Source organism: Rattus norvegicus, chromosome 12, assembly GCF_021556685.1.
Source record: "Rattus norvegicus strain SHRSP/BbbUtx chromosome 12, alternate assembly SHRSP_T2T, whole genome shotgun sequence".
Taxonomy (NCBI): domain Eukaryota; kingdom Metazoa; phylum Chordata; class Mammalia; order Rodentia; family Muridae; genus Rattus; species Rattus norvegicus.
In genome coordinates, this window is record NC_141545.1 from 47,181,006 (window position 1) to 47,201,952 (window position 20,947).

At 47.5% G+C, this 20,947-nt stretch overlaps 1 protein-coding gene and 1 long non-coding RNA gene across 3 annotated transcripts in view; one reads left to right on the forward strand and one right to left on the reverse strand.

Annotated features, from left to right (window-relative positions):
- Srrm4 (serine/arginine repetitive matrix 4) overlaps positions 1 to 18,985 on the forward strand; it is a 159,922-nt gene extending 140,937 nt beyond the window's left edge. Inside the window, exons 9-14 of one of the 2 annotated variants that reach the window (XR_015634130.1) lie at positions 3,509 to 3,813; positions 8,190 to 8,393; positions 10,946 to 11,056; positions 11,634 to 11,768; positions 13,436 to 15,820; positions 15,935 to 18,985. Coding sequence is in view for 1 of the 2 variants with exons in the window: in NM_001346306.1 (NP_001333235.1) it covers positions 3,509 to 3,813; positions 8,190 to 8,393; positions 10,946 to 11,056; positions 11,634 to 11,768; positions 13,436 to 13,724 (1,044 nt within the window). In the remaining variant the exon portion in view is untranslated. Of the gene's footprint in view, positions 1 to 3,508; positions 3,814 to 8,189; positions 8,394 to 10,945; positions 11,057 to 11,633; positions 11,769 to 13,435; positions 15,821 to 15,934 lie in introns of those variants that run through there. The other variant, NM_001346306.1, reaches the window with a different exon arrangement.
- LOC120095997 (uncharacterized) lies at positions 4,590 to 14,312 on the reverse strand. The gene is made up of 3 exons (XR_015634379.1): positions 14,223 to 14,312; positions 5,809 to 6,089; positions 4,590 to 4,815 (listed from the first exon to the last, which is right to left on the reverse strand). It is a non-coding gene; the product is annotated as an uncharacterized LOC120095997 (long non-coding RNA).
- Positions 18,986 to 20,947: the final 1,962 nt, after the last annotated feature.

The following is a 20,947-nucleotide window of genomic DNA, read 5'->3' on the forward strand; positions in this document are numbered from 1 at the left end:
CCCCTCTCCTCAACAAGCAGACAAAGAGACCGACCGACGGTCCAATAAGTGACTAGGCCTACTAAGTAACCTGACATTTAATCTGGAACTAGTAGTTGGTTGAAAGGTTGAATTAATTGATTACAGAGTGCTGTGCTGGCTCGGCCTAAGTGAGCAGAGGGAATGGGCGGGAGAGAAAGGAAGAGTAAACAGGATATGCAAATGACCTGGGAATGGGGGTGTGGCCTGTGTTAGCAAAACCAAGAAAATCGTGCTGCTCAGTGTGGACTGTGGGAGGCTACTCAGGGAAGCATGGACCAGTGATAGGTGAGGATCTCGGGTTGGTTTATGAAGTAGATGAAAGAGGTTTGTAAAGAACGCTGTAATTTATGTCAACCAAAAGAACCGAACTGTTAGAAAGTGGGAGGGGCCGGTATGTTTGTGCACCCTGGTGCTCTTGCCCAGTGAAAGCATCGCAGTAGGACTTCATCTCTATTTCCTGGTGATGAAAAGCATTAGCCTATGTAATGCTGTCAGGTCAAACACACAAGCCATATGCGCATTACGTCGTGGCCAGGGAGAGACACTCTGCAAACATCCGGGTGGGCTCAGGTTTTGGGGATGAGCGTGCACAGAAGACAAGGGCCCCTTCTATATGCGAGCAATCAACCAAGAGAGACTTGGTACTCAACGTCTTTCCTCACAGGGAACCATGACACTTCAAGAAAATAAAATACTTCTAGGCTGTAGTCAATATCAAGAGAAAGTTCTTGGAAAAGAAAAAAAATGGTCTAGATGCCCCCAGGGAGCAAGTCGAAAGATACCAGACAGCCCTGAACTCTCAGGTACCTGCTGTTGAACTCGGCCAGCCTTGTTCCCTCCAAGATTGACTTCCTTTCTAATATGCTGGTCACCCCACCATTCACTCCTGGTCAAACATCCCTTGATCCTTTCCTTAGATGAAACCGCAGTCTAAAAGCTCAGATTGGGCTCCCTGTCATGGTGATTTCCTGTTCCCTACAGAGGGGATAAAGGAAATGGTCAGGGAATGATTGGGTACAGGAGGTGGGAAAGAAATGGTATCCAATCTACAAGGAGCTGAATGGGAACAGAGCATGTATATTCTATAAAAAATGAGCTCTCGCTCCAGAAATTTCCACCTTGCCACCTATTTTGAGGTCTCATCTCCAGGGCAAAGCTAGCCAGGTAAACATGATGTGTTTAAGGCAGAGGCTGCACCGTGCCTATAGGATTTACTGAGGCTAGACCATTACTTTGCCCATGTGCAAAGCCTTCTGGGAGAAACAGTAAGGAAAGCCCTGCCTCCTAGTCCCTGGATCTGGTATTCCAAACTGCTGGTGTTCTCTCTGTGATAATCAGGTCCGGGTGTGCACATCTCCCCTCAAGGCGGAAGTGGTTTCTTAGGAGAGCTCACATGCCCCTCCTCTAGCAAGTCTGCGAAACAAGAGATAAAGTTGGGGGAAATTAGATTTTCATTTTTTAAATAGGAAAGCCTATTCTACTACATAAGGCTCAGGGCCAGACAACAGGGCATCTATACTAAGCAAGATACCTAAATGCTCATAAATAAAGTAAACAAGGCCTAATAAAGTATGTTCCCCTCTCTTGGCAAATATGTCTTCAAGGTGATATGAAAGTCATCTTTGAATCCAGAATCTCTAGAATGGCAGTGAGAGACAGCCTTCCCCAAGGTCTCAGGCTTCCTGTCTCTGACACTATGTAGCAGTGTGACAGACCACTTGGACACCTTAGCACGATCATGCAGATTCTGCCCAGACTGGCCCACTTGAGGCACTTCTCGGAAGACAGAACTGTGGAGGAGATGTATATCTCAGAAGGAGGCTCGGGAGCCATTTAAACAGAGAATTCTGGAATCCCAAGAGCCCCAGAGAGGTTTCCAGGGAGTGTCTCCTAGATCCCACAATTTTTCTCCTTATAGAGATATATTGCCAGCACAGTTCAGGAAAGGATCCCTTTTGCCCACAACAATTAAATATGTATGGTACAGCAGCCAGGAACCAGAAGCAAATTCCCCGTGTCCTCTCAGCCACAGCCTGACCTGAACGTTGAAGAAAAACATACTCTCAGCATAGAATTCCCTTCCCAAGAGCTCACTGTTCACAGCCTCCTAAAGCCTCAGTCTTTCTAGGCCAGTGGCGGAGGCAGGACTCCGAGGCCTCTCTTCTAGCGACCCCTGATGTGTCCTTCTAAATGCCCCAATCACGATCACGAGTTCCCTTCCGGTGTCCTCTAGAAGTAACCGCGCAGGTCTCTACAGTAGCTTCAGGTACCCACGCAGCGAAAGTTTCCCCCGATCCAACCTGGGCAGGAAGGGAATGGCGAGGTATGAGATATAGACTGGCTCAAAGCGCTGAGCCCCCCAAACCCAAAGGTCAGGGCGAAGGTTAACGTTGTGCAGGAAGGTGTGTGTTTTTTCTTGTCATTTACGACTCTGTTGATGGACTCACGTTGCCCGCTCTTCCCTTTCTCTTACACCTTTCCTACTAAAGGAGGAGTCCTTGCTTGGTAAGTGGATGTAATCCGCAAAGACATGAGAGACTTTATTAGAAGCCACACAGGATGCTTAGCTTCCTCCTACGAGGGAGAAGGACGCGCACAAATGCCTGTAGAGACTCTTTTTTTTTTTTAAATCGTTATTATTGTTACTATTTTTTTGGTTTGTTTGTTTTCAGTCAGACTATATGACTTTACATTTATTTTGCCCCTCCCTCTCTTGACTCCTTTAGTTGGAAACTGCTGAACCATCAGTTTATGACCGTGACTTTTTTTAAAGAAAGAAAGAGAAAAGAAAGGAAGGAAGGAAGGAAGGAAGACAGAAAGAAAAACACACCAACCCTCATCTTTATTTCTTTGACCCATGTGACATTTCTTCAGGATTTTATTCAGGCAACTTTTGAGAGAGGGAGAGAGAGGAAAAGAGAGAGAGAGAGAGAGAGAGAGAGAGAGAGAGAGAGAGAGAGAGAGTTAGCTGAGGTTTTTGGCTGAAATTTAAACCTTTGCCTTTTATGGTTTTAATTTCCAAGATATAATTTTTGAGGCCCATAGCCCCTTTCATTTATTTCTTCCCTTTTCCCCTTTCCTTTCTTTTGATTATTGTTTGAGGTTTAGGGTGTCTACACCACTCCCCCTTTCTATTGATTTATCTCTTTTGTTTGAGTTTATTGGAGACTACATTTTTGTATGATTTCCTTTTCCTTTCATTTATTCTGAATCGCATGCCTTTTCCCTGCATGACTCCTAAATCTTCCAGTTCTTATAGCAGGGGGTTTAAAAACAAAACAAAACAAAACAAAACAAAACAAAAAAGATCTAAAGATCTCCTATTTCTGTGGAATTCTTTCAGGAATTTGTGCTTTTGTTTTTTTTGGCGTCTCTTCTCTCCCCTCTCTCTTTGCTTTCGTTACAGTGACTCATGACGGTTAACATTCTAGGTTACTGACACACAATCCGGAGCTCAGCAGTGTCCGACGGGTCTTTTTGCTTTCAGATCTCTGGGTCGGGGTCCACGGCTGATCTCTTTAGCAAATCGGCCAGCCCGCTCGCCGCCTCCCGAGGGCGCTCGCAGGAGTACGACTCGGGCAATGACACGTCCTCGCCGCCCTCCACGCAAACCAGCTCGGCCAGGTCTCAGGGCCAGGAGAAGGGGAGCCCCGGTGGGGAGCTGAGCAAGAGCCGGGACCTCAACTGCGGCAACACTTCCGATTCAGGGAACTCCTTCACCACATCCTCCCCCCAGAACAAGGGGGCTGTCTTAGAGAATGTCTCTCCCGCCTGCAGGAGCAGTGAGTCAAGGTCAGTGTATTTAGGGGTGAGCGGGCCCCCATCTTAGGCACCATTTCACTGTCTCTTTATGGTGCCCCTTTTCTTCCCAGGTGTCTTTATTTGCAGGAGACAGGACATCCCATTCAAATTAGTACTCTCAAGGGCGCTCGAGCACACACACACACACACACACACACACACACACACACACACACACACGACCCAGGGGCTCAAAATTTGCTACTGGGTCTTTATTTTTTGAATTGCAACTCTCAGCTCTGCTCCCAGCCTCTGGTGGCTTCTCAAGCAGACCCTCCCTGAGCTTTTATAGAAATGGTAACTACCTGTCTCTCTAGCCAGCAAAGAGAAGAATACCTCCACCCCATCCCCTCAAAAATCTTAGCAAAAACACCTAATCTGATACTGTTGGCTCTCCTTGGCCCACCGTAGGCAGTTCATGCCTCCTCAAACCAGTCTCTGGCAGAGTAAATATTGAGCTACAAGCTAGAACCTCTGGAAAAAGGCAGGAAAAGCTGCAGTGTCCACCCATATCAGTGAGGGAGGGATGGGAAGCAGATAGATGCCAATTTACAGAGTCTCAGGGAAAGTCTAACATTAGCTTCATCTAAGTCACTGTCAGTTAAAAACGTACCATAATAATAATGAAGTTACCAGAATTATTAAAAAACATATTCACGCCAAAAAACCCTGCACTTATATGATTATAATAGTTTTATTCATATTTCTAAAAGTTGGAGGCAACTAAGTTGTTTGTAAATAAACTGTAGTTTATCCAGACTCTAGAATATGTTTTTAATTCTTTATTTATTTTTATTTTATGTGCATCAGTGTTTTGCCTACATGTATCTGATTGGGGGTGTCGGCTCCCCTTTGAACTGGAGTCATAGACGGTTATGAACTGTCTTGTGGTTGCTGGGAATTGAACTCGGGTCCCCTAGAAGAGCAGCCAGTGCTCTCAATCACCAAACCATGTCTGCAGCCTCTCGGCGGACTCTAGAATATTATTTGGCTCTAAAATATAAGGAAAATTATGCTATCAATGTATACAAAAGAAACACACACACACACACACACACACACACACATACACACACGACTCCAGTTATGCGAACCTGTGGAAAATAATGGAACTTTTCATGTGAAATATTGGTTTGCATTGTCTGAGAGAGGGAAGATGACTGGCAGAACATGACATGGTCATGAAAACTATAACACACAATACAATCTTAATGAGTTAACTTCTAGGGATTCACCCAAAGTCATGGGATAACTATAACGCCAAGTGTGAGTGTGGGGTAGGCCTTGGATGCTGATGTAAGATGCTGTCTCCTCAGTCCTAATACATGGACTCCTTTGTTGAGGGACGTTGGGTATGGCGGATGAGGCCTTGGAGGCCAGGCTGACATTTAAAGCGCTCCAAAATAAAGTTTATTCATGACGACACACCTAGCTGCCACTGTGAAGTTTGTGTTGGGCGCTTTGCTTGCTACCCATGTTTTTCCTTTGGGGGCAGAACCAAGGGATCCCTGGAGCTAGCTGCCTAGTGAGAGGAGGCCTCTCAGTAAACTCTGGATTTAACTGAGAGACTCTGCCTCACTGAAGAAAGAGGGGAGTGACGGAGGCTGTCTCTGGCATCAGCTAGTACCCACGCATACACACAACCATATCCATACACACATGCATGCGCATACTGCACACACGCACAGACACATAAAAAGAATCTGAAAAAAAAATACACACTGGAACACTAAGCACTAGATGTGCTCTCACAGAAGCGGTTGTTTAAATTCACTGGTCACTTAATCTACACCATTCATTCCCTTACTGATGCCTCAACTTCTTACCAGACACACTCTTATGGCAACACTCAGTTTGGTCAAAATGGTGGGCCCCTTGTCTCCAGTTTATAATTCACTAGGCAGATACCCGAGTAGGGAAGGTCAGCTAACACGCTCTACCCAGAGAAACCCAGGGGATCTCCTCCTGCTGGGGCTTCAAGTCCACCTTGATTCTAAGTGGTCAAGATTTCCAAATGACAGCCACACGCTGATCAAGTGTGGAAGCAGCTGGCAGCTAGCTTCTCCAAGGACACAGCACCCTTCATCTCTAACATAAGACCTAGCCGGGCTCCAATGTGGACCAACAGCTTGGGGCTTTGTGTAGCTTGGCCTCTGGTTTGCCTCCTCTGGGACATCCCTGTCTTCAGCTCCTGCCAATCCCTGCATGGGAGCCAGAGTTGTGTCAGCCCAAAGGTCCGACCTCTCTGAAAGCAGACGGTGACGGTCCTGTATGGGAGAGGAAGGTTGCCACATAACTACTAGCACACTAAAGGGCTATCATTTGAGGGAGTAAAGAGAAAGGGAAGAGAAGTAAAAGTAAAACAAAGAGAAAGTAAAGAGAAGTGATGATGATAATAACAATATTAGTATTAATTAATTTAAAATCCATTAACATCTATTAAGCCAGATAACATGCTAGACACTGCTAACAATGCTTCCTGTGAACAGCTTTCCCCCACAAATTAGTGTCTCCACTAATTATAGTATATAATATATACTATATAAATATGTATATAATTATACACATATCACTATTACAACCTTTTTGTGAAGCAGCGAAATCGAGGCACAGACCTGCAGACCAATTCAGTTAGCAAACAACAGCAGCAGCATTCAAATGCAGGCCCGTCTCTAAAACTAGATTCCACGTCCAGGAGATATATAGCCGTTACCTGCTTAATTTGATATACATAGACAGCCCAATTAAATAATTTAGAAGCAGCCTTTCACCGTAGAAAGTAAATGATGGTGAAATCACGGGTATTTATGCCCTGCCAGCTCTGGACAAAGGGCTCAATAAATATGGACTAAGGGATATGAGCTGGAGACCAAGGGCACCACAGACACAGAGGGAAAGGGGTTGGAGTGGTGACGGGCACGTGGGTATGCCACCAGACAGATCCAAGTTTGGGCCGCTGAGTGACCTTGGATGAGTCACTAGTCCTTCTGAGCCACCTCAGTAATTCGGTCATAAAGGGAGAGCTAGATAAACAGCTATTGGGAGGATTAAAGGGAATGATGGTTTCGAAGAACCTGAGACACGGACGATGACTTTAAGGTGACACTTGACAAGCCGTGTGTGAGGATATTGCAGAGGGGCAATTCTCCATATCCAGGGCAAAAGACACCTGGAATTGTAGGACCAAAGGCGTTGTGTAGGAATGGGAGGAGGGCTAGGCAGGAGGAACCATGGCAACACAAAGGAGACCCTCAACCCAGACTGGCAGGAGAGAAAATGTCCTAGAGGCTTTTCAGGTCAAACCAGAACCATGGGTAAAGGAATAGCTAGGTGACAAGGGGAGTTGCATGCCAACACGTCCTAAGATCTAAAGGCAAAGAACAGAAGAGGACATTTGGTTTAGGAGGGAACAGCCTGTTAGGGTCAAGAGCCAGGACAAGAGGTGAACAGAGGTTGTCATGAATCTACAGAACTCTACCAATGCGATTTGAAGTTGACCTTTGAACTTGACTCCTGCTCATCTTGACATAAGCATGCCTGCATGAGGACCTCAGAAGGGGTTCAGTACATCCCTAGACAAGACAGACTGTAAGGCACAGACCCACCCCCACCTCTTGTCTGTTTATAAACAAGCCTCCATCTATCTCTTCTGGGGTCTCAATCTCTCCATCTGCAAAATGGGCTACATCAAAGTTGCCCAAACTTAAGCTAACCTCAGGTCACTTTCTTGATTTTCTTTTCAAAAACTATATTCACGTTGGTTCGTTTATCGTAGTCATATCACGGCCTTTTCTGTATTGAAATGCAAATCGCTTTCTGAAACACCAAAGCTCCCCGTATAGAAAGCACCTCTGATACTATGATTAAGACAGTGTCTTTAACTCTGATCAGTTACAGTTCCCTGCTCAAGGCCTTGACCTCAGGGCCTGTTCCCTTAGCGTGTGGAGATTACAAAGTGTTAGAGAGGTGCTGAAAAACCGAGAGCACCCAGCCAGGGCTTTCTCGTTCACGCAAGCTGAAGGACTGGACAAGGACAAGAAAGGGGAGGGGTGGCAATCTCTCACCACATGATTTGATGTTATTTAATTAACACTGTGAGGGCTCCCTGGGATGCTCTGAAGCAGCCCCTGTGGTGTGTGGCACGTGTCCCTTACCTGGGGGAGGCTGAATTGGACTAAATATCCATCTACTTGTGAGGTCTTTCCTAAATCTGACACCTGCCAGGCCATCCCTGAAAGGAGGTTGGGGGCATGGAAAGAGGAACGGAGGACACTGTGGCCTGGGCAGATGTGGGGGAGGAAGTGCCAGGTCAAGGCGTCCCCAGAGTAAGGGTGGCTGGGTAACGACAGATGTTTTTCCTCCTGCAGAGGGTTTCAGTCTCCATGTCTCCAGTGCGCAGAGGTGAAGAAGTCTAGTTTGGTCCCATCCACAGCCCGGAGCTCCCCCATTAAAGAGTGCTCCCGTAGCTCCTCCTACACCAGTACTCGGTCCTCCAGTCCCTCATCCAGGTCTCCAAATCCCAGAGCCTCCCCCGGGTCCACCCGGAGCCGGTCCACCTCCTCTGAAAAAAGGTGAGTGTGTCTTTGACATTTGATCCACCATTTGTCCATCTTCAGCAGGGAGTTTTCTAACTAGCAATGCACGCACCCCCAGCCCCACGCACCCCCAGCCCCACGCACCCTCAGCCCCACGGGGAAGAGGAGTCAGATTTGACTTTGAGTACCTGCTCCAGTCAGTACTGCTGACAGGCTTGGTTAAGACAGCCAATGTCTCTGAGATCCTGCTTCCTTATGTGGCAAATAAAAAGAATAAGAAGGCTTGGCTGAGGGGGGCCCCTGGTTCCTCCCGGGAGTGGAAGCTCTTAGAACACAAGGACCATTCATGAGGAGGAGCTGAGTATCAATTAACCCTCACTGCACGAAAAAGTAACCAACCCCATCCTTCAGATACATTGTGTTTACTTAGTTGCTATAACTCTGTGGATTAGAGACTTGTGCTGGGCTCAGCAGGCTAGCTCAATTGTCAGCCCCTCTTGTGTTTTTGACCAGATGGTGGCTTGGCTGGGGGCTGGGAATTGAAAGTCATCCAGTGATTAGTGGTCTCTGCACTGTATTGTCTCTCATCAACTAGGAGACTTTCTGCTTGTAGGCATGGTAGTGACAAAGGGGGGAGAGAGGGGGGAGGGAGGGAGGGAGAGAGAGAGAGAACACAGCAATGAACACAGCAATGTACAAGGCTTCCTTACTTCTCAGCTTGTAGTAACATTCCATTTTGTCCATCTTGCTATTCTATTAGCCGTAGTAAGTCATAAGATTCATCCAGAAGATTCTCCTCTAGTGGGGGGAGTTGCAGAGTTACATTTCAGAAAGAGAGAGAGAAGGAGAGAGGGAGAGAGAGAGAGAGAGAGAGAGAGAGAGAGAGAGAGAGAGAGGAGAACTGCAGCTGTTGTTATAGTCTCACCCTCAATGTCAACAATGTCAACAGTCTTTGGCATTGCTTGGTTAACGTATACGGAATAACTATGTCATAGAACATACAGGCGCATGATCTCAGGAAACTGGGACATCCCATCGAATACAAACCCCATGCCTCCTTGATCCCAGCTTCCCTCTTCAAACAGAAACTCCCAACAGCAAGCTAGCTGTTCTTCTCCACAACTATCTAATCAAAACACAGTTGTTTCCTTTGTTAGTTCAAAGCCAACACTTGCATTGTTTTCCTGTAAGATTTCTCAATGCATATTCAAAGAGCTAACCAGCAGGACACTTTTCTAGGGGGGTTGGGCACAACTGTACTTGGTAGGAATGAGTCATTCCTTCCTCCATGGTGTTCCTTAAGACTGGGACCATCAGTAGCAAGAGAGGTAGAGCATGGATGCAACGTGAAGAGCTACCCTTCCTCTTTCCTGACCACAGAAGATACAGTCTTTATTCTCGATGGGTGCCTGTAGCCAACCCTTGGATCAGTGCCAAGCCCTGTAATAACATTGCCCATCTCCTTTTGTAACTAAGCCCCTGTCTTGCACTATGATGGGAATACTTCCATTTCGAGGGACCTCGGCGAAATCAACACGAGTTTTGCTCTTCTTCAGTTACCCAGAGACCTCTGTTCTTACCATAGTCTCAGTGCACTCTGCATCCAATTATTTTCTTTCTTATTGAATGGGTGATACTTATCCTTTCTTCCTAAGGCAAACATGCACCCATAGCTTTCTGACGTGTGGGAATTACTAGCATGGCTGCTCTTTCTTGTGAACCAGAAGTAATTAGGGATTGCTTGCACACAGGCAATGCAATGATGGTAGATCTGATCACAAGAAGGCTACTTAGTAACAGGCAAGTAGTCCATACAGCACGGATACTCTGCACAAAGCTGTTTCCTAGGCAGGGTGAAACAGGATCCCCATGCCAAACGTGCTCCTCAGAATGATTTGGAATGCAAAACTTGTGATTTAGTTGTTTCTAAAATTTGCCACTTCATTTTCTCCCCCCAAACCATTCATGAAGTCACAGAAAAAAAGCAAGACCGTAGGTTTAGAGAGGAGGGACTACTGTAATCTACAGAAGGCAAAAAGCACTGTGTAGCCAGAAACTCTTGGATTCATTTGTCCACTAGCTGTGTGACCCTGATCAATTACAATTACATCTTCTCCCTGGGTCTTTGTTCCTCTGTACTGGCTTATTGGATGGAGATATATATATATATATATATATATATATATATATATATATATATAGAGAGAGAGAGAGAGAGAGAGAGAGAGAGAGAGAGAGAGAGAACTGGTTTACTCTTAGATTTACAACTCGCTTTGTAGGGTTGACAACATCACCCCATTTTGCAGAGGAGAAAGTGGAAGCCTAGAGGACTGGAATCACCTACCCAAGATCACACAGATAAAACGTGGCCAGGACCATAAGCATTCACTATATAACAGGGTGTAGCCCATATTATTATCAATTACATGAAAAGGAGGAGATTTCATTCTCTGGTTAAGGGACGGGTCCCTTTATAAGACTTGAGCAAAGAAAAAGAGCGCCACCCAGGAACAGAGCCTTAGGGGGTGGCACAACCCTAACAGGTCTGCCGGCTGCAGGCTCCTTAGGGGCTCTTCTGTCTTCCCCAGGTCCTACTCTCGCTCTCCCAGCTATTCTTCCAAGTCTGGCAAGAGGAGCCCACCTAGCAGAAGCTCCAGGTCTCGTCGAAGTCCGAGCTACTCCCGCTACAGCCCCAGCAGGTATCACCACCACCACCCCCAACCAGAACGGATCCCCGCTCCTCCTGAGCCACATCCCTTTGGCCTTGCCTTTCTGTACCAATCTCCCAAGCCCTCTCCCAGCAAAGGTAGAGACAGGAATTCTTGAAATCTTTTTTGTCCAATCAAGAGTGGCAATACGCCCTTTATTATACTATCCTTTCACATCCGGGTGCTCAGTTTTCCGACTTGACTTGTGTCCTTTTGCCCATTTATTCACAGCCTCAATTCTTGCCCACCCCAGGGCCTTCTGATATGTTCCTCCTCACACACCAATATTTGTGCTTCTGCCAAGGGACACACACATGCGTGCACGCATGCATGATCAAAAGGCCGCCTCTCTGGCTCATGCCCAGCTCACCCCCATGGTGCTCACGGAAGCAGAATCTTCCCAGAATGGGTCATCTTCCCTTCTCTGTCTTCTTTGTGGCCCCTGGCAAAGCCCAGCCTCAGTGGACATGGCTTAGAGTCTCACACAGCATGCACCTGTTAGAAAAGCCAGCCCAGCCCTAATTACCTAGTCACGCCCCTCCCCTGTCCCGCTGCTGTACCCCTTCAGGGAACGGGACCCAAAGTATGGTGAGAAGGAACCACAGCCCCGAGAACGTGCACGCAGGAGGCGAAGGTCCTACTCGCCTATGAGGAAGCGCCGGAGAGACTCCCCAAGCCACTTGGAGGCCCGGAGGATAACCAGGTGAGACCCCAGAGCCGGCATTGTGGCTTCCAACCTTCTCCCTTCTGTCCATATGGTTGATGGCTCTGACTAAATCTTCTTTTGCCTCCCTGAAACTAGACTTAAGGATTGGAGGGCGGGGCGCTCCAGAATAGCCCTTCCAACCCCCTAAAATGATATTTGATTCAAAGCCTTTCCTAGTGTGGAATCTTATCAAGCTTCCAATTTGTTCCTGAAGTGGGGCTGGGACCCGGACAGCACGTGAACCAAACTTGTCCTAGAGACTGAAGGGAAGACAACGGGCCGATTTGAGGAATAGTGTGTAGCCTAGGGGGGTGTTCCACAGGGCAAGGCATTGGCCTAGTAGTATAGCCTGACCTTGGTGGAGATAGTCCTATACACTAAAATATTCAGATGCCAGGTTAAAATTAAACTATTCGTGACCATACCTTTAACCACGTTCAGATGGTACAAATGTCGTTATTGGGATTTCCAATACAGCTGAGGCGAGTAAAGATTTTTAGTTAAGACCCAGTTCCTGGGGGCATCTAGAGCCTTTTCCTGTCCTTAGGCCGTTTTTTGCCCACAAAACAAGGCATCGCACCCAAGAATGTCACGTGGAGGAGATCAAAGGGAGTGAGAAAAGGTGACCTCGCTCTGTAAATTTAAACACCGGACACACTGTGTTCTGTCATTAATGACTGAGTGGTCAAAAGAGGTGGAAGTGTGACCTGTGACAGCTAAGGTCTCTGAGGAGAAATGCTGTTGGCAGAGAGAGAGAGAGAGAGAGAGAGAGAGAGAGAGAGAGAGAGAGAGAGAGAGAGAGAGAGAGAGAGCGCGAGCGCAAAGGGTGTGAGAGATATTGAATTTCTCAGGCCATGAAAGCTGGGAGAATGGCTGAATGTTGCTCCCCCTCCCCTCCTCCCCGCCCCCTCTCCACCCCCATTAAGTTATCTTTTTAGATATCTTCACTAATCCCAGAGATCAGCAGGGATCCTGGAAGCAACACTGGTATCCTTCCTGGAGAGGACCAGGAGGCAGAATAAGAACCAGGGTACCAGAGTGATGGATGGAGTTGTCTGCTCAAATAGTCCCTGTCCTCTCTTCCTAGCTTCTGGGCATCCATGAGCATCTTGGTCGCCTGTCACCCATGCTGCCTGCTAACTGTTCATGGATGTACATCATTTTCTTAAAAATTAGTGTCTTCTTTTTCACAGCGACCCCCACCCCCACATTCCCGAATGCACTTGTTTTTAAAAAGTAATGATATAGTACAGTGAGTGGAAAACCAGCCTCTTCTGCCTAGAAGCGGGACCTACTAGGAATAGAAAGTTCTAGCAAAAGTAAAAATAGCAAGACAAAACTTCAATTAAAGTGGCAATGCAGATGCTGTTGCTAGCTGGGAACTCTGATCCCCAAGCCTGATTTGTTGATTTTTTTTTTTTTAAGTGATATCACTTTTTCAGAATTAGAGCAGGATTAAGCTGGGCCTTTGGTCTCAGAACTACCAGAGGTGGGGGTAAAAAAGAGGTAGAGTATTTTTTGTTGTGGTTTGGAGGTTTTTTTCCTGGTTTCCTTTTTCTCACTAAGAGACTGGGAGATAGAAGGATATTGTTTTGTCTGGGGCAGCACTGGGGATCCCTGGGAGCAGAATGAATCCTCATGTTTCCTATCTCTGGTCTCTACAGTGCCCGCAAACGCCCCATCCCCTACTACCGACCCAGCCCCTCCTCCTCCAGCAGCCTCAGCAGCGCCTCCTCCTGGTACAGCAGCAGCAGCAGCCGCTCTGCTAGCCGCAGTTACTCCCGGAGCCGGAGTCCCAGTCGGAACCGCAGCAGCCGAAGCCAGACCAGGAGCAGGACGCGGACCAGCCGCAGCTCCAGCTCCCGCAGCCTCAGCCTGGGCTCCCGGAGCCGCAGTCGGAACCGGAGCCTGAGCTACAGCTCAGCAGAAAGCTATGCCAGCACGAGGCGTTAAGCGAAGGCCCTCCGTCGAGCCAGCTGCCCTCCGGGAAGACCCCTCTGTCCACCGGGAGGACCCCCCTCTGTACTCTGCAGTCTCCTTTACTACCTGCCCTTCAGACCATCTCCTGAGTGACAGATACAGAATGCTCCTGGCTCCTGTCCTCTCATGTCCTGGGAAGATGGCATGGGAGACAGGGACTTCTATTCCTTTGCCAAGCTGCTAGGAGCCTCTCTACCAGCACCATCCTGGGGCTCACCGGGGCAGATAGGGAGGGCCAACTGTGGATCCATGACTCAAAAGTTTGGGCCTGGCCAAGATATGGAGATGGCTCTGTTCCAGTCATCTACTGTTCACAGGGCATCTCCTAGAGGCCAGGGTTAATCCACCCTCACCCACACCACCCACCTTCCTCCCTTATTCTGTCTCATGGCTGCAAAGTTTGGAACCAGTGTTGGGAAAAGAGGAGATCAAGGGTGGTTGAAATTCAAGATAAGAGCTCAGAGCTTTTACCTCCAGCTCCTGGGTCCTGCTAGGAGAGGTCAGACACGAGCATGGGAGGAGGATGTTAGTGTTGGTGGCAATAGGTTTCAGGGAAGTTTGGAAATGGTCTCTCTATAAGTATAACTTCAAAGAGACGGGTCAACTGCCTTCCTAGTAGGTCAGCATCATCAAGGAAGGAAGCCCAGCAGGTTCCAGCTTTATGGAGGCCCTTACACAGGGTCCTGTGACATCACAGGGGTACTAAGGAGACAGTGGAACCGTCCACATACCTTGGGCTACAGCCCTACTTCCCAAATTTGCCTCATCCCCAGGAGCTGGCACAAATTTGATTCCACGGGACCATCTGTTGAGCATTCTCAGTGCTGTGGCCAGCAGCCAGCCCCCAGCGCCAGCCAGTCTGCCCTTGCCCTCCAGTTGGCGCCTGCCAGCCCCCTCCACATTGCCCAGACTGCCACACCCTGGATTCTACCCAGGGCATCCTGGCACCTGCTGTCCTACATGAAGACCACTCTCTTTTCCTCTCAGGAATTTTGCCGAGACAGGGCACTGCATTGTAAATCAGTGTTGTTGGGGGGAAGACTCAGATTCAGAGAGTCTGTGACAGAGGGACTTGAATGGTCCCTGTCTCAGGCTCCTGCTAGCTTCTGAGTTTGTGGTCAGCATAGGGAAGCCCAATTGCACTTAAGGAGTACCACGCATAGGAAGGGTATAGAAGTACCCTCCCGCCCAAGGCTGGCCAGCAAGAGTAAGCTGCCTTCTGACACATAAATGCCACCAGCTGCTTTGCCTGCAGAAGATATTGGGAACAGGCAGGCAAGAGAGATGGTCCTTAAAATAAACCCTTGGGCATCCCCCTCACCAGCTGCCTGGCTCTCTGAGCCATGTGGGTATCAAGTTTGTGATGACAACAGTTGAGCAGAGCCAGGGCACATGGAGAAAGAGCTTCTCTCCCAGCTTTGGATAGTGGCAAGGACAGACAGCATTACCTATCCTTCTTGCCTCAAGAAAAACATATGGGGGGGGTGGGAGGGTGGGAATTTCCATCATAAAAGCAGTGATCTCCCCATACCAATCTTTCCCAGCCTATCATGGTGCCTGGGGGTCCAGTGAGCACCAGAGAAGTTCATCGTCCATCAGGAGAGGAGGAGGATCAGTGACTGTATCATGGCTTCTGGCCCAGACCAACACTCCACTAACACAAACTTGTGGATGCCTATGCAGACACCACGGGAGGCCAGATGGTAGGTGCCTGGCACAGGAGTAGGTGCCCCGGGAGGGCATGTGCAGCTACTGTAAATAGCCCTTGTCCCCACCCAGGATGCCAACCAAGTCAACGAAGCCTCATCTTTTTCACGGAGACAAAGGCTTCCAGGAGCCACAAAACCCTTCCCAGCAGGACAGCTTGTGAAGGCAGGAGCCTGCCCGGAAGACACAGACTATCTCCGTTCAAACCACTCTAGGGGGACCGTTTTGCCCGGGGCTCCTAGCAAACTTTTTATTTATTAGATTTATTTATTTTTTATTTATTTATTATTTATGTGATGAGCTCTCTTTCCTCACCATTAGCGGCATTTCATTATTTATTTGTGTATTTATTCCGAGAGATTGTGTACTTTTTTTTTTTTTTTTTTGGTTCTTTTTTTCGGAGCTGGGGACCGAACCCAGGGCCTTGCACTTCCTAGGTAAGCGCTCTACCACTGAGCTAAATCCCCAGCCCCGAGATTGTGTACCTTAATATGTGGTCATGCGTGTATTTGGTGGAATCTTCTAAATTATTTGTGTATCTCTCTTTTTTTTAACCTGTTGCTATGGCTGCAATGGGAGAGGCCAGAGGCATCTTGGTCTTTTTCATGAATGCTCTAAGCCCTCAATATGCTGGGGTGGACCCAGAAGTGTACCCATCCCAAAGCTTATATCATTTAGGTTGATGTCAGTGAGGTTTGGGCCTGTGCCTCAACCCCATGTACACCTGCTTCACTGCTAGCATAGAGATAACAGAAAGATGAAGTCAGCCACAGAGCTCATGATCCTCAATTCAGGGCTGGAGCCTGACATTAGCGGGTAAAGCTACACACAGTTTAAAGAGCTGTGAAGGACTCTTTGAATGATTGCCTACAGTCAGAGTATTATGTCTTGTCCAGATGGCCAGTCTCCTACGGCATGCATGATAGAGCCATTCCCTTGTGGTTGGAGAACCTCGAGGGTAAGAATAGTTTGATACTAGCATTGCTCTTGGAGACAAAGTATCATTCTGATGAGACAAAGTATTCTGATGATGTTTGACTGATACTCATATCCCGAAGGAAAGGCAAGAATCTCAATGTCAGCAGAAGGGATCCAATCCTTTTTATGAGCAGAACCGATTGGTTTCCTGTAAGTTACACCTACCTGCTTCTCCTTCACATCTAGCTTTGAGATCAGAAAGTTTACCTGCGTTGTCTGTGGTAGGCAAACACTGTTCTGTGAAGAGGGCACGGGCCGTCCTGGGGGAAACCTGCCACCCAAATCAAACCTCCTTTTGCTATGATCATCAGCTGTTCCATTAGGGACAGCACAAAGCTACTTCTGAAACTAGAAAATAAAATACAGACAGAGGGTGACAGCCAGATGTCCTCCCAAAAGGTCACTTCTAAGCTCATGCTGCGATCTAAGACCTAGAGACCTTTCTCAGTCCTGTCCTAACCAACTGGCAGTGACTTTCTGCCTGCTGGCTACAGAGAGCTCTTGCCCTTTCAGAAGTCATTCTCCAGGGCCTTGGGAGTGCCAGATTGCCTGGTCCAGCTGTGGGTTCTCCAGCACATCCCTGACTCTTCCCATCAACATGGCAGCCATGCTTTCAGCCAAGGGATATTCTTCCCTTGGGAACAGTTTTCAGAAGGTTCTTTAGATACCTCTAAGGCTAAAATACACGGCTCTCCTGCTTCTCCCTCCCCCTTCTCCCCTTCCCCCTCCTCTTCCTTCTCTCCCTTTCCTCTCCCCCTCCTCCCCCTCCCTCCTCCTGCCCCTTCCCCTCCTTCTTCCTTCATTCTCATCCCCCATTCCCTTTCTCCTCTATACTGCTTATCTTTCCAAGCAAACATAGAACTCTTTGCAGGACACTGATAAACTTGGTTAAGTAGAGCCACCACACTCAGGTGTATCCACTCACTGTACTCTCATAACTTTCTGCTCCTAGAGAATACCACCACTTGAAAGTGGGTTGTAGCTGTGTTTGTACAGCAACTAGCATTCTGTGTGGCATTGGCTATTAAGGGTGAAGGCTTAGTTCAACCACCCACATCCAAAATGGGTAGAGCTTTAGACCGAGGTGAAGCAACAGGTTGCCAGTGCTCCTTGACCTTCTGTGCTGGGCGAGCTCTACAGGAGTGAAATGGGGCTAAGTGTTACCTTGTTGTGGGCCATTGTTCCCACCAAGTGAGGTGGAGTAGTTGACAAATATTTCCAGACTGAGATGTGAGAGAGGCAACAAACAAAATAGGTATCCTGGAGACTCAGGGAGGAGAAGAATCTTGAAATGCTGCAAGGAGGCTCCCATTCTCGAGAAGAAGCTAAAAATAGCACCTGAATTCCTAACCCGGGGTTGCCAGCAAAGACCATTCATGTCCACCCAAGTTGGGACACATTCCAGACTCTCCTTGAGACCTCCTTTGGGGTGACTCAGTTTTTCAGGAGTAGAACACAATGGAACTGTTGGAAAGGGATTTGGGTCTCGGTCTCAGAGAGCCCCAATCCCTACATTTCTTTGATCTAGTCTCTCTCCCAAAAGGGTTTGCTTGAAGATTTGGGATGCTACCAAAGGTTGAAGAAAGCAGTGAGTTTTGTCTTTCTGGAAGCTGACTTCCAACGTTGGCTGTGTTTGTTTGTTTGTTTGTTTGTTTGATTGTTTTCTGCTGCGTTTTCCTCCATGGTGCCAGGGGTAGGTGCAAGACCTCATGCACATTAGACAAGGATTCTGGCAATCGCACCACACCCTCAGTCCTGTACTAGATTCCCTTGCCCTCACCCTCTTCTGTGTATATTCTGAATAGTCTCATGGGTACCTGTGCCCCATCTTGGTTTTCCCTCTGCTGAGGAGAAAAATTTTTTGGGTGACGTATGACACCACCACCAGAACCAGAGACACTCTGGCCAAACACAACATCATTGGACAACACTTTTAAGAATGCTACGCCTTCTCCGTTCTGCACTGATGAGCCAATGATAGTGACAACATGACACATGACATCCCTCTGTCCTTAACTTTTATTTCTGTTTGTGTATTTGGGTGGTTTTTTTTTGTTGTTGTTTTGGTTTGGTTTTGGTTTTTGGTTTTTAGCTTTTTGTTTTGTTTTGTTTTGTTTCATTACTCAGTTCTGTTTTGGTGTCGTGGTTTTGTTCTCTCTTTTTTGGCAGTTGTCATTTTGCACTGTAAATACCATGATGTGAGCTTGTCCTCAGAACATGGCTTACTTAATAATTTATTATCTCCTATTTATTGAGTGGTATTGGGAAGTGAGGGGGACCAGCCCTCCTGCTGGGTTGCTATTGGAAACCCATCCATCTCTCAGCTCTGGGTGCTGCTGTCTGTGGTGGGGAATTATCACCCAGGTAATGAGTGCTAGACTTACCAGATGAATTGGAACTGCAGAAACAGAGGCTTCTGTCATACAAATTAAGTCCAAATGGAGCTAAAACACTAGTTCTCTTTGGAAAACCTCATTTAGATGGAAATTAATTGAGGAACTCAAATGCCTGTACTCGAACCAACTTCTATTAAAAAGTCACAACTGAAACACAGAGAGAGAATCCTTTTTTTTTTTTTTTTTTTTCTGGCCTCGTGAAATCATGTCTGCGTGTTCACAAGTTGAGAGAAAGCAACTGGATTTCTTTGCGGTTCTCTTGCCTTTGGGGATAAAAGGAGTGGGTTTTGGGCTTCAGTCTTGTCTTGGAAACCCAATGGACTTGGCCAGTATGTTCTGGAGTGGGCATGGGGAGCTCTGCTCTGGTGCAGTGAATTCCATCCTGGTGGGCCTTGTGGCTGTACCATGTGGTAGTCATTTTTGATCCCAACCTGAAGTTTCTTCCCCACCTCAGACCATTTAGTTCCCGGATAAAAGACACACAGACAGACTTTTTATTTACAATAAGCCTTAAACAGCACAAGAGCTGGGCAGATACGTATCCTCTATGTTAGTAGAATCTATTTTCCAATTGATAACTCTGGGTTATTACTTACTGTGTTTCATTTGGGCTGTTCTTAACTCCAGTCAGTCAGTCGTCAGGGTCATGTTTTTTGACTCCTAACACTTGGGCTTCTCCTTCCTCCTCCTGCACCTTTTTCTTCTTCCCTGTGGTTCTCCCTCAACCCCAACCCTAGGGAAAAACCTCAACCCCTATGTCTCTTCTGCCCAGCTATTGGCTGTTGGTATCTTTAGCAACAAGAAATAACTGGGGGGAGGGAGGGAGGTCACAGGTCTATGTTCAGACTCCAAGTCTTGGTGGCCCGCACTTAGCATTACAACAGACAGCAAGACCGATGGACATCAACCAGGGAAGGAAGCAAAAGAATGTGGGGCCTGGAATTTCCTGCAGGGTAAAGTTGGAATAGCAGGGATGTGGGATGTGGGCGGCACCAAGGTTATGAAAATCCCAGACCCTAACTCCAAAGCTTCTGTGTCCATTTTAAACTCTCCAAGTCCAGTTACCCTGGAGTCATGCTGGGAGAAAGCAAAGTGTTTCTGCCCCATTCTGAATCTCATCATGGTCCATTGTCAGGCCTTATCTTCTACAATCATTCTGATGAGCTGGTGAAAAAGGTCCTATCGATACTTTTCAGATGGGAGGAACTGGCATGGAAGTTCCCATGGAGGAACCCCCATGGAAGAGGACTCCTGGCATCTGTCTGACTCCGTGTCCCTTGTCCCTCAGTAGAACCTTTCTTGGGGGACCTAATCTGTGAGGACTCTGCACCGTCTCTTTTCTCCAAGGCTAAACTATTTCCTCCAACGGCCATTGGCCAAGGACCTAGCTGATTCTGCTCCCACACACCTCAAAACCATTTCTCAACATTAGGGGCTAGGGCTAGGGCTAGGGAAAATCCTGAAGCAGAAGATTCTCAACTCTCCCAACTCAGCCTAGCCATGCAGCATCTGTCCAGAGCGTCTTCACTAAAGAGGGGGAAGCTACTGTGCCCTCTAGCATCCTGGCAACCTGTCCAGTGTTGCAGTGAGGACAGCCCAGCATAACCCTCCCGAGGGTTTCCAGGTTTTCGGTCTGTAGGATTTGCACCTCTGTTCTAGTTAAGGTCCGAGGTAAGGCGCTCTCATACCCAGTGGCCCAGTGTCTCCTGTGTAAGTCAGAGAAGGAAGACAGGGTGCTTGGGAGCTCTCATGGCCGACATGCTGTGTGTCACACATAGATCCACACGTCTCAGTGGTGCATTATTTAATTTCCCAAACAGATTTAAAAACACTTGGGTGATTGTACTTTTGTGTAAGTTTGTGAGTGAGGTGTGTGTGCATGCGTGTGTGTGTGTGTGTGCATGTGTGTGCATGTGTGTGTGTGTGTGTGTGTGTGTGTGTGTGTTCACACACATGCAGAGGCCAAAGAATAACTTCAGGTGTCATTCTTCATGTTCTGGTCCAACTGCTTTTTTTTTTTTTTAATTTGAGACAGAGAATTTCATCAGCTTGATGGCTAGCGTGCCCCCAGAATTAGCCTGTCTCCACCTCCCGCAATGCTGAGGTTACATGTGT